Source organism: Prinia subflava, chromosome 8 (genome assembly GCF_021018805.1).
Source record: "Prinia subflava isolate CZ2003 ecotype Zambia chromosome 8, Cam_Psub_1.2, whole genome shotgun sequence".
NCBI lineage: Eukaryota > Metazoa > Chordata > Aves > Passeriformes > Cisticolidae > Prinia > Prinia subflava.
In genome coordinates this window covers 22,490,830-22,503,467 of record NC_086254.1, presented here as the reverse complement: position 1 = coordinate 22,503,467, position 12,638 = coordinate 22,490,830, and the positions used below count along the sequence as shown (strand labels likewise).

The 12,638-nt window shown below is 43.1% G+C and overlaps 1 protein-coding gene across 2 annotated transcripts in view; it reads right to left on the bottom strand.

Moving 5' to 3' along the window:
• The window catches only part of ARFGEF2 (ADP ribosylation factor guanine nucleotide exchange factor 2), a 31,182-nt gene that overhangs the window by 1,762 nt on the left and 16,782 nt on the right, over nucleotides 1–12,638 (bottom strand). The window contains exons 18-37 of one of the 2 annotated variants that reach the window (XM_063404131.1): nucleotides 12,415–12,586; nucleotides 11,151–11,302; nucleotides 10,836–10,964; nucleotides 10,346–10,504; nucleotides 9,081–9,228; nucleotides 8,144–8,243; nucleotides 7,916–7,956; nucleotides 7,663–7,832; nucleotides 6,880–7,031; nucleotides 6,554–6,726; nucleotides 5,999–6,159; nucleotides 5,071–5,201; nucleotides 4,834–4,963; nucleotides 4,269–4,404; nucleotides 3,343–3,481; nucleotides 3,156–3,210; nucleotides 2,787–2,901; nucleotides 2,372–2,502; nucleotides 1,416–1,584; nucleotides 884–1,022 (exon numbers count right to left, since the gene is read on the bottom strand). In XM_063404131.1, the coding sequence (XP_063260201.1) occupies nucleotides 884–1,022; nucleotides 1,416–1,584; nucleotides 2,372–2,502; nucleotides 2,787–2,901; nucleotides 3,156–3,210; nucleotides 3,343–3,481; nucleotides 4,269–4,404; nucleotides 4,834–4,963; nucleotides 5,071–5,201; nucleotides 5,999–6,159; nucleotides 6,554–6,726; nucleotides 6,880–7,031; nucleotides 7,663–7,832; nucleotides 7,916–7,956; nucleotides 8,144–8,243; nucleotides 9,081–9,228; nucleotides 10,346–10,504; nucleotides 10,836–10,964; nucleotides 11,151–11,302; nucleotides 12,415–12,586 (2,702 nt within the window). Of the gene's footprint in view, nucleotides 1–883; nucleotides 1,023–1,415; nucleotides 1,585–2,371; nucleotides 2,627–2,786; nucleotides 2,902–3,155; nucleotides 3,211–3,342; nucleotides 3,482–4,268; nucleotides 4,405–4,833; nucleotides 4,964–5,070; nucleotides 5,202–5,998; nucleotides 6,160–6,553; nucleotides 6,727–6,879; nucleotides 7,032–7,662; nucleotides 7,833–7,915; nucleotides 7,957–8,143; nucleotides 8,244–9,080; nucleotides 9,229–10,345; nucleotides 10,505–10,835; nucleotides 10,965–11,150; nucleotides 11,303–12,414; nucleotides 12,587–12,638 lie in introns of those variants that run through there. The other variant, XM_063404132.1, reaches the window with a different exon arrangement.

The window sequence follows — 12,638 nt, the reverse complement described above, 5'->3', positions numbered from 1 at the left end:
TTTAATAAAGATCTGCACAGCTCAGCATCACACATTAAGAATTATTATAGTATTAATAAATTTTTGATCCCTGCTGCAGACTGTCAACACAAGGTACAAACTGTACCAGTTACTATGGCTATTTTTAGGACACTCTTTTAATTAAAGGACTAAGCAGATTAACATGCTGGTAGATCAGAATCCACTGTATTAGTACTAAGAGCAAGTTGGGAAATCTTCACATTTGATAAGAGACATTTGAGTACATTTGGTGAGAGACTAGTTTTATGTTCCAACTCACCCAAATACCTTTTTATATTGATTTAGAACTATTTTCTACATTTGTTTAAACTCCAGGTGTACAGCAGCTTACACTGCACTCCTTTTCAATCAGTGTGTCCTGTTATACCTCTGTTGCTATGTGATCAGATGGGAATAAAGAGAAGCCCATGTAGGCAGGAAGGTGCTGGCCCTGCCCCGGGCACGCCGCTCCCCGTGCCCAGTGCCCCCCGTGCCGGGTCCCTGCCCTGTCCCGGGCACATCGCTCCCCGTGCCCGGTGCCCCCCGTGCCCGGTGCCCCCCGTGCCGCTCCCCGTGCCCGGTGCCCCCTGTGCCCGGTGCCCCCTGTGCCCGGTGCCACCCGTGCTGCCCTGCCCCGTGCCCGGTGCCCCCCGTGCCGCTCCCCGTGCCCGGTGCCCCCCGTGCCCGGTGCCCCCCGTATCGCTCCCCGTGCCCGGTGCCCCCCGTGCCCGGTGCCCCCCGTATCGCTCCCCGTGCCCGGTGCCCCCCGTGCCCGGTGCCACCCGTGCTGCCCTGCCCCGTGCCCGGTGCCCCCCGCGCCGCTCCCCGTGCCCGGTGCCCCCCGTTCCGCTCCCCGTGCCCGGTGCCCCCCGCGCTGCCCCACCTGAGCAGGCGCTGCTGCACGGCGCCCCACGCCTCCCGCCGGCTCTCGTCCGCGTACATCCGGAACAGGATCCGCAGGCAGCACGCCAGGCTGCTGGTCTCTTGTTTCAGGAGATTGGGTTTGGATTTGCCCTTGAACCCTAGAAACCAGGCCCACACGGGACAAGAGGGAACATCCACAGCGGGTGTTACTAGCCATAAATAAATCCTATCGACAGTATCTGCACAAGTCAACGGTAACGATTTCTTGTCCAGACAGTATTTCCTCCTCCTTGATTTTGATTGAGTTCTGATTTATTTATAAGGATACTTAACTACAGCAGTACCTAGCTGTGTAGCTCTACTTTAATCCAAAAAAGGCAGATAATTTAGCAAACAGAATTATTCAAGTCATCAGGAAGGAGACAAGCAATAAAAGCATATGACTGTCCGATAAACTCTAGAGGTGATTGCAATGGCACACTGCTGTGTCATGGTACTTAAAGCTAGAAGTGTAGTTCTGCACTTTTATCAAATAAAAGTAAAAACCTCACCTGCTCTCCATAACACGGTTCGCTGCTCGTAATTTGAATTAAAGGCTTTTGAAAATGAGTGAGACTCTTGCAGACAATCCAGTAACTTAAAAAGGTGATGTGAAGACATGTATTTATACATTCCTTGGTCTTCTGTGTCAATGTGGATATCTGCATCCAGTGTGTCTCGCTGAATAACAGGGTGAGAGGGACAGAGAGAGACAAAGCACAGGCCATGAACCCCAGTGACTCTAATTCCATTTATAGGTGCAATGCAGTTTTAGTGCAGGGCAACACAGCAGAGGGGTCCTGTCAAAGATCAGAGCTGCACTCTTCTCAGAAGGGTACTCAAGAAGAGAGTTTGTGTGGTTAAATGTAGCCCAGTGTGGAAATCCCCCATCCTTGGCTCATGGCAAATATAATTAAATGGGTCAATATTTTTGGCTAATTTCACCAGGATTTTAACTATATCATCCCCAAAACACTACCATAATGCACTAGCCCAGAACTTAGGGCTTTATTAACAGCCAAGCCAGAGCTACTGTGCACTACTGGCAGAATCAGAACTTTGAGGGACAGGGACACCTCCGAGGTCAGCAATGGGCAAAATCTTGACCATTGACCTTGCTGAAGTTCAACTTCTGCAACACCTCCTGTGCAAACACCAAGATTGAGCAAAGCCTCAGTCCAACGAGCAGAAAAGAATGCTTTCCCCCAAACAAACCAAAACCTTTTTGGATGAGAATGCATTCGCGATAAAAACAACTATAATCTATTATATTGATAATAAAAATAAAGTAATATAATACAATAACAGGCAGGCTGCCAGGCAACACAAAAAAATCACAACTTGAAAGTAATTTACACACACATTCAGGGTAATGCTCAGAGTCAGAAAAAGACCCTATTTTGTGAACAGAGCATTCCATAGTTTGTAGTTTACTGTCACAACAAGTTACAAGTAAGTCTGATGGTACCTGAGCTGCAGCCATGTGCTCAGCATCTTCCTTCTTGCTTGTTGCTGGATAGAACACTATGTTATCAATGGTCTGAATCAACTCCAGCTGTACCACACACTTGATCAGGAGGCCAGCAAATAGTTTTTGGTCTAATGAAATGGAGCAACACAAGTTTCAGAAGCAATTCATGATGATTCACTTACAAAAGGCTAGCATAATATGACATTCCCCTTAACAATTTGAAATTTAGTAATGCTGTGAATTATCTTCTCACTGCAAAGAGAGAGGAAGAAAATCTCACTGCAAGGCATAAACACAAATTGCAAAGACTTATCCCAAGTTTAACTGCCCCAAAACTTTCTGTAGAGAACTACAGAAGTGAACTAAGACTGGCTATAAAGGTGCATTGAAAAAGCTTGTATGTTTTCCTTACTTGCATAAGGACCACCTTTCCAGCTCTCATCTGTTGGATTTGAATATTGGCTTTGTCCTCTTTCAGAGGCATTTTTATCCATGCTGCTTAAAGACTGGTGATCTAGGTCCAAATCCTAGAAGAAAGTGCAGAGCAGTTCCAGCAATCCAAAACACCAACTCCCAACCAGATATCACTTTTCAGATGAGTTCTCTAATCCTAGATTCAAAGGCTTCCTGCATCCATGCTTTACATCCTTTTCTACAATAACACCGAATGCAATCTACTGTCAATTCCTAGTCAAGTGTATTGACTACAACAGAATATTTCAACTAGCTAACCTAACACAAAACCCTTCAGGTCAGTTTATCACCCTGAGTTGACTCTTACCAGGTGTTTTTCAGATGAATCTTCCTCCATTCCTACAGGCTTCCATGTCAGCAAACTTCACAGAGTTAAAGAAACAAAACAACAAAACAGACAAACAAAAATCAACCAAAAGAGAACAAAACAAAAAAGGTAAATATTGTTGCTTTGGAATTGGGTATCAATATGAGAACTAAACTTATGAACTTACACATGAGGAATGGTTGTTTTGAAGATTTCTAGCATACAATTGCACGTCTGGCCCCAGACTTCGGGGCTGAATTTCTGTCCATTGAGTATTACCAGGTTTTCTAGGCAGTTTGTACCTGATCGTGCCAACTGCTCATTATCTGTGAAAGAAATGTTTCATATTTATCAACTTCTACAATATCAATGAAAAATTAAGCATTCCCTATTACTGCCCCATTAAGAACTTTTACCAATGCTGTGAAATGCAGTCTCTTGGCTCAAAGCCTGCCTAAACAATATGTTACAATGCGAACCTGAAAAACCTACTGAATTAAAAAAAGAGTTTCAAAATAGTCTTCATGAGATGGAAATCCAACCAGGTAAGACAAAATACAGAGCAGCAGAAGAAGGGAAGCACACAGACAGAAAAAGGAAGGCAAAGCAGCAATTGGAAACTTAAGATTTACTGCAAGATCGTCCCCCAACATCCCATGTTATTAACATGCAGGATTTCAGGTGTAAGAGCCAGAAGGAAAACATGTTCTTTACAAAGCTGTATTTAGAAGTACTCGTTGGCTGGAGAAGGGGGCAAATGGGTGCCAGAATGCATGCACATATCTGTGTATGTAAATAAAGGAGGCAATGTATCATTGCAGTCAAACCAAGAAAGGTTGTTGGCAGAAGGTTCACAAGATTGACACCACTGTCCAAAAGCTTTTGCTGTGTCACAGTAACACCATGAGCCCATTATGAACACAGTAACAAAAAAGTTGCCTAACTCAATAAAAAGATTAGTGCTCAGATATTCAAGATATTGCATCAATCTACTGCAACACATATTGTCCTAATGGGAACTTTTATTCTTCTGAAATTCAGTTAACCTTCCCCTTCTTACGTAACAAACATTTAAAACTACACTTGATCAAAAGATACAGGTAAATAAGGTACCTTGTTTTACACACCAGTGTAACTGTGTAAGTATGTCAGGAAGAAGGATCTGGTGCAAAGCCTCATAGAACTGCGTGAACACGTCACAGATGGCATAGAGGGCGTGGTTGCACGTCGTGGTCATCCACTCTGATTTCTGGGACAGAAAATGGAAAGTCTTTGGTTTTATGGGGATTCTTCCATGATGACAGCACTTGGCTTATACAGGCTGGTCAACAAGAGACACAGCTCTGAGGAGAGGAGAACTCAGAACTAAAGCCTCACGACTGCAGAGGTCTTGTCAGGAGTGCTTAGCTCCTGAACACATGAACACTGCTCAACGAACTGCACGTGTTCACAACAGAAGGAGAACACTCTCCTTGGAAACAGTCAGACAGACACACAGGTCACTGGACACCATGGTGAGTCTCATTCACGCCACAGAATTCAGCAGATTACAGAACATGCTTAGTTCAGTCTGGGGCAGCAGTATCTGATGTCAGCAGAAACTGCTGCCTCAGATGTGCAAATTCTTAAAAAAACAACTCTAGGGAATACTTGCTTTGGGGTTTTTTTTTGGTTTTACCTCAGTTTGTTGTTCAGGGAGTTTCATATTATCAAAAATCCGAAACACAATTCTAAACAGGTCTTGCCACCAGTGCTTTTCAAAGGTATGCCCGTAACTCTTCATGATTTCAAACATCACTGTTAAGCCTCTATAAACAAACCCAGACAAGTATAGGAACAGATGTTAAAATGTGTTCCTGTGATATCTTCACCAAATGAATTAAAAGAAAAAGGAAAAAAAGAAAAGCTTTGTTACCTTGTACGAACATCTAACTTGCAACGATTGATGATACAAGAAAGTTCAAACAAAATAGGAAACCATCCTCTGACCCACACTCTGTCCCCAGGAGCCACATTCATGTCATCACTTGTGTATTCCCTTAATACCTTGAATATCAACAGGAAAGAAAGATTTAAAGAAAAAAATATCTTAAAAATGTTTGTATGTGACAAATTTAGATATTACCAGGGGTACAGACTTGGAGAGTTAGCTTAGTTCCTACTTTAACACTTCAATTCTGCAAAATGTAAGTATAGGTCTGAGATGTAACTATTTGCAAAAATACTAGAAAATAATATATGGAAATAAATACTTCAATCTGTTTTTACTTCAGTCCAGCTAAAGGCCTTACAAGTTGCTGAGGTTTGGACTTCTCAGAAAACAACTTTAACAGTGACAGACAACAGTTTCATCAATACATGTAACAAGGAAATCTAAAATTGGCAGAAACCAGTTCTACAAGTGTGTGGTACCCTGAGGGCAGCAGGCAGTGGGGACGTGCAGCTGCAGTGTCACTGCAGGCTCTCCTCAGCCAGTGACTCCTGCACTCAGTACTCACACAGCAGACCAAGGAGAAGAATACACGTTTGTAACCAACTGAGCTAGACATAACTAGAACAGAAAGCACTGCTGTCCAAGTCACCTTAACACCACAAAAACAAAAAAAAACCCCGCAAGGACTATTTAATTCAGTTATTTCCCATTTGGACTTACAGGACTTAACATTACTTAACTAGCCCTAGTTTACTGCTTACATAATACCAAAATTTCTCCTAAATCCAAATAAGCTTTGAATACAAACACAATTGAAGTTTGAGTATGAAAGCTCTTTCTTAGTAGATTAATCTCCACTGAACGGTAGAAGAGACAATGAAAAAGCAGCAGGGCAAAAACTCAGATATACCTGTGGTCTTTCTGAGACATATTTTGCACAATAGCGAATGAGCCTGATGGCTTCCATGCTGGTGTCCGGGAAGGCAACGTTGCAGGCAAACTCAGAGAGGCATTTTACTGCATCCTGAAAGGAGTCAATTGCTGCTGGAAAATGCTGCTGAAAAATATTGGCTGCGAAGAACAAACAAATACACTCCTTAAAATTTACTGACATTAAAATCCATACATAAACTGCATCAATCTAGGCATTAACCCACAGAATGCTGCTATGGAACAGACAAACACGAAAGGACCAGATCTTCTGCATAAAATATGGTTCTTTACCCTGTCTTGCATTCTTCCCTGTCCTACCCAACTGCATTCCAAAGTTCTACAGTACAATATCTCTATCTAGTTTGTCCTGTTCAGGGCATTCAGGAGACCTAAAGGGTATGACCCAGCTGCAGAGTTTAAACAGTCTGGCTGCACGGTTGTGTTTATTTGCCTGGAAATATAAAAGCCTTACTCAGATGAGCCTTTTGAAGCAGGCCCCAGCAGGCTCACACATCTGTCCAGCAGTACTTACTGACTATGTGTGCTGTGGTCTGAAAGGCCAGCTCCACGATATTCCCATCGTGGTCTGACGCTGCCTGGTGAAAGACTGCAAAGATGTTCTTCCAGCCTGAGCGAATGTTCCCAGCTTGAGAGTTCACCATCTGAGCAATGCAGCGGATCACCATGTCCCGAATAGTTGGAGATCTGCAAAAAAAAAAGATAAAGGAAAGCAAGACTACTTCACCTTGGCACAAAGCAACTGCCCCACTTCCCTGCACATGACAATCTAACCCACACCAAGTGACATCCTTAAGTGGGACTAAAGCAGGCTAAAGCAGAAATCGCTGTGCCTCACACCTGTTTTTCTTCATAATATGCTCAAAGGGCCTGAGGAAGTCTTTCTGGAAGCGGAAGTTGGCCAACTCTCCCTTCTCAAGGAATTTCATTGACAGCTGCCTTAATGAGTCTACAGCAAAGATGGCAACATCTTCGTTAGGGTTACACCCAACCTAGAAGAAAAGCATATTGTCAAACACTTATCAGTTATTGGGTCATTTATATGAGTAACAAATTCATCACTCAGGTTCCATCTCAGCCCACTCAACATCACTAGCACATTCTTGTGTTCAGACACTTGGGACAGAGGGAGCTCTTGCTGAAGGGAGCTTTCTGTCCTTTCATCCATCTAAACAGACCCATGGATTTTGAATGCAGCAAAGCAGAACTATAATAGCCAGTTGGATGCTAAAATTAAAATATAGTACAATACAATAAAATAAATGAAATCTTTGGTTAAAAAAATCCCATCCTAGCATGATTCAATTTCCTAAGGAAAACAACTGTTGTTCCAGGATCACCTATGAACATTTCAGAGAAAAACTAACTTGGAGTTTTATCCAAAGAAAAAGACATAGAAAGATTACAAAAATATCAAATTGTATAATAAAGATTATTTAATTAGAGAACATTCTTATAAACACCTCTATTTGTACACTTTAGAATTTAAAATAGGTGTTTCTTTTGGGTGCATTGAATTGAATTTTTTTCAGTATCAGAGTTTAAGCGACTAGCACAGAAGGGAAAAGTCGATTAAAGAAGTCCCACTATTTGCATATTGTGTAGCTTGATTTTAAAGAGCACCTTGTTGAAGTGGTCTCCAATCACGTGCCAGACCCGTGACCACTGCAGCCGGATGCGGTTCATGTTGTAGTAGGAGATCTCCACGATCTTCTGCAGGCTGAACATGCGCGGGTGGTGCGGGGACGCCAGCTCGTCCATGGACACGGCGCACAGCCAGCGCACAAAGTCAACTGCAGGGGGGAGCCCGCTGTCAGCCGGGCCGCCCCCGTGCCCGGGGCCCTGCGCCCCACCACACACCACACACCACACCTACCTATGGCGTTCCCGTCCAGCCTGGTGGAGCCCGTGAAGATCCTGCAACAAGCAGAGGAGCTGAGCTGCAGCTGCGCACCCGCAGGAGCCGCTCGCAGCTCAGCGCCGCAGCAAAAGGTCATCTGGAGGTGCCCCACAGCCCTGCATGCCATGAACTCTGCACCTCTGGCATTCTTGCTCCTTGGCAGCAGTACATGCATCTCTTCTAGTCTAAGCACCCTCTCAGTACCTGTCCACTGCCACCACCACACTCTGCGAGCTGGTCTCGCCCACGGACTCCTGGATGCTCGCCATGTGCCGCTTGTCAGCCCCGCTCCCCACGAGGTTCCCTGCAATAAACACACCAAAAACAGCACTCGCCATCAGGAAATAATGGCTTTCTATCAACTCCACGTCAAACAAGCAGACAAAGAGAAGTGACTGCTGCCTCCAGTTATCATGTAATTTACATAGAGCAGATGGTGCCGTTGCCAGATCTGTGCCAGATATTACACAGCTAAACATCTTATTTTTAGGTTAACACAGCACGATATTGTTAATAAAACTGGAACAGATAAAACACTATTTTAAAATATGAACCCTAAGTCAGCTACAAATAGTTAATGCTGAACACAGTTCCGTGTTCATTGTAATCACCAGGTATAGCATCCGCTCCAGAGTTTTTTTAAATTAAATTGTTTCCTTTGTGCTTTTACAAAGATTAAGGCAATTTGCCTTGTCTCTCTATTTCACAGCAAAAAATCTAAGGTTTGTTTCTTGTACACACTGCAGAAACATTAGGAACTGGAACAGGAAGCCAAACATGCAGAGATAAGAAATTCCTTTGGAATACCAATTGTCAGTTATGGAAACATCTATTAATTCCTAAAAACAAATGGTTCTTTTTTCTATTAATAAATACTTCAACAAAACAATGACTTCGTATGGCAAAACAGTTTTGACAACATATTCCAACAAATAAATAGTCATTAAATGGCTCAACCCAGTTCCAAAGTTAGAAGAGATTTGGTAATTATAAACACATGCTGGAATACACAGTTTCATTAATCCAACACAGCTTCCTTTATAAGCAAGTAAACATATTTGAGTACAACATTGAGGATTCTTTAACATCCTTACTCTAGTTGTGTGTGGATCTTTGTGAAGTTCAGGATTAATAATCTTACCTAACCCCAGGCTCATAAACTCTTCTCCTGCAGAGGCGTAGCCCTTCACGCTGCCTTCCCTCTCACGCCCAGAACCGGACAAATACCGAGTTTTCACACCAGTTCCTATGAGCTGTGCCAGCTCCAGCTGGCTAATGCATTTCAAGATCTAAAACCAAAAGAAATTAAACATTGTGTTTCTGCACACAACCACCTTTTTATTCTTAACATATATTTGTATTTAATATTTATGACCTTCCCAGGTTCTCCAACCATGCAAACAACTTTGGCCATGATAACAGCTTTGATGGAGCTAAAACATTACTAACAAAACTGACAATGAAGTTGAGTGGTTCATTCAATATCATCAGCCACCATGGCCCACCCCAGTGCAAGTATAAAACAAACAGTGCTCCAAAATCTAACCTGGATCTCTAACTACTAAAGGACACCTTTTTATTACTTTTTACAGCATCAACTCTCAAGACTATGAACAAGTTGGAGCTGATCTAGAGACTTTGCTGTCCCAGGGAGATGAAAAGACTGAAACACTGCAGCTATCACCACATGAGTAACCATGTCCCACCCCAGACATTTTAAATGCCAGTGCTGTGCTTGCCATAGCACAAAACTGACTCCTCCTTTTTCTGCCCCCACGGCCACCTCCCTTGGCTGGCACAAGCTCTCAGGAGAGTGCTGTGAGCCAGCTCTGAAGCCTCTGTCACCTCTGGCACATTTCAGCTTATGTCATTTAGCCCAAGACTAGAGCCAGAGAACGTAACACAGCAGAACTGCTCCCTTTAGCAAAGCACAGGTTTAGAGCTGATAAAATTGCTCCTGGAAAATAGGCTTTAAGAAAATGCATATAATCCTGATAGCTCATCTTCACCAATCATCCACCAAACTATTTTAGCTCTAACTTTTCATCTGCTTATGGTGTAAACATTGCCAAACATTGCACAGACAAGTCTGGACCTGTGAACTAGAATATTTTTGTTTCCATGAATAAGAACACAATAGTTTATATGCAGAATTTTCTGAGGCCAAATGTGACTTTTTATATCATTTAAATTCCATATCAAATGCAGCCACAGAAATTACAGAATTATCACACAGTTCCCACAGGGTCTTGAAAAATGCCATGCATTATTTATATATGTATTAAAAAGAAACAAAACCTTGACAATATAATGCACTTCCTTCACATTTGTAAGAGGGTTCTGGGAGCTGATAGTAGAAGAAAAAATATTCTTCCACATTCACTATTTAAACTAATAAAAACTTACCTCATGCCAAGAATTGCCAAGATAGTTGCCATCTGTGTGAGCAACTGTAATGAGTGTCTTAATGGTATCAATGTTCTTCTGTTTCATTTCTGTGATGCTGGAACTGGCAGTCAACAAGGAAAAACGAGCGAGGGCCTGTACATAAGCATCTCGCTCAAGCTACAAGACAGAGAAACAAGCATCAAAGCCAAGTCCCTGGAGAACCAGAGAAAGCAACTTGCCTACAAACTCCTCTTCTAGGGATAGGTGGCACAGTTAGAGCACTTTCCAGCTAAAGGAGAGTAGGATTCCAGTTAGAAAATGCTCTTAATAGAAGATTCACCACGAAAAAGAAGAGTTGAAGAAATGCTTGATTGCATCAAGACCTTTTACCATTTCAAGCAAACAGATGAGACACTTTATCTTCTATGTATAGGCTGTTTGTAACTCCTCAGCTGCCCCCCAGAGCCCACGTGGCCCTCAGCAAGCCCCAGGCCCAGCTTGCACCAACCTGCATCCCAAAGATACAGGCGATCCTGATGGCACAGCGGATCCCTTCCAAACACAGGGACGCCACCTCCGTGTCATCGCAGTTCTGCAGACCAACACTGTAAGCTGCCAGCAGCGGAGTCCAGACAAGCTAAACAGGGGAAGAAACCAAACTCAGAGGTCTCTTACAGCTTTAGCCCAAAACACTGGGTTCCTGAAGCCAAATATATCCAAGAAGTCCCTCTGTTGCATTAGCAAACTCTTCAGAGTAATTATCCACTTTTTTCCCATGCTTGAAACTCTTGATAACACAGACACAGTGAGAACTGACACTCACTTTGAACATGGGCCTGACGTGATCCAGGTGAGTGGCACTGGTGAAAGGAGCCTTTGCATGGCTCACTGCCTCCATGAGGGCTTTGGCTGTCTTTGCCATTTGCTCCATCTCCAAGTTGTACAACAACCTTCGCTGCTTCTCGTTAGCCACACCTGAGGGGACACCACACACAGACACTGCTTGGCTTTTCTCACAAGAGCATATTCCACCTCTTCACACTGAGCACCACAGAATGTCAAATAAAGGTACTGCAAATGGAATCTAAAGATAGAAACCTTGCAAAATCTTAGAAGTCAGGAGGCTGCCCCAGGCTGCAAGCAAGGAAATCCAGCACTAAAAACCACACCAAAAGTTAAGACTTTATTCTGTACAAAATAACTAATTCAGCCCTTTACTATATAACATATGCTATTATCTAATTTTTCCAAGTCAGAGGTGCATATTCTATTAAGTCATTCTGCCTGTAAAAGTGTATGGAAAATCTTGTATCTTCTTAGGCTCACATCCCCAAAACAAGCCCTCACCAACACGATAAATATATTAATAACTTAATTAATAACTTTCTTTATCCTTATACTATGGGGTGCAACTTCAAATTTCAAGCAAATTAATTTTGTTCCTACTTTGATTGAGAAAACATGCAAACAGCATGAAAATGCTGGAAAAACCACTATGCTGAAGATTCAGAACTCACTAATCTGAATTAAAGCAATAGCAGCTATTCTGAGTGAAAGCAGGGTACAGCTGGGGATACTGGTTTCTACTGCACGCTACAGGCAGAGGCCCTCATTTGGTCTGGGTGAGGAGAGGTGACCACAGACTGTGACAAACCCTCTGATCTCTCTGGTTTGCAAACACCACCACAAGGACTGTGACACCTCCCAGCCACTGAACCATGGAGGGAGACAAAAAACCAGCCCGAATCACGCCCTCACTCATTGTCTAGCACACAAAAACAGGTTAATTGCAAAGCTCCCCCTTGAGCTGCTCCTCACACTGGTGTGTAGAACGCCCAGAGCTCTGGTTCCCAGTGCTGCTCTGCAGGGGTGCCAGAGGCACCTCCACGGCTGTTCCCAGCACAGGAGCAGTGCCAAGCTGTAACTAAGCCAGTTTCATTCCCTACAGCTCTACCACCCATTCTAAATGTACTTTATGTATTGCCTCGAGGCATTTTCACAGGACTCTGCACACCACTGTGCCATTCCTGAGTTCCTGCCGTAGCTCCAGAGCTCTGTGGTCCTCCCAGTTTCCAGTTCCTTCTTACTTGGTTTGCTACACTTGGTTGTAATTGCATATTCTTTTGTCTCTTTCATCGCAATTTTCTTTCCTTCTATTTCTTCATAGATTGTGGATAAATACTCTTCTGGCAGGTCTTTACTGTCATTGATTCCTCGATTCATTTTAATGTATTGCTCCTTTGTCATTTTATTTTTTACCTGTAAGAAGGAATAAGTTGGATATCAGATTGTGAATGCAAGTTCCAGGGAA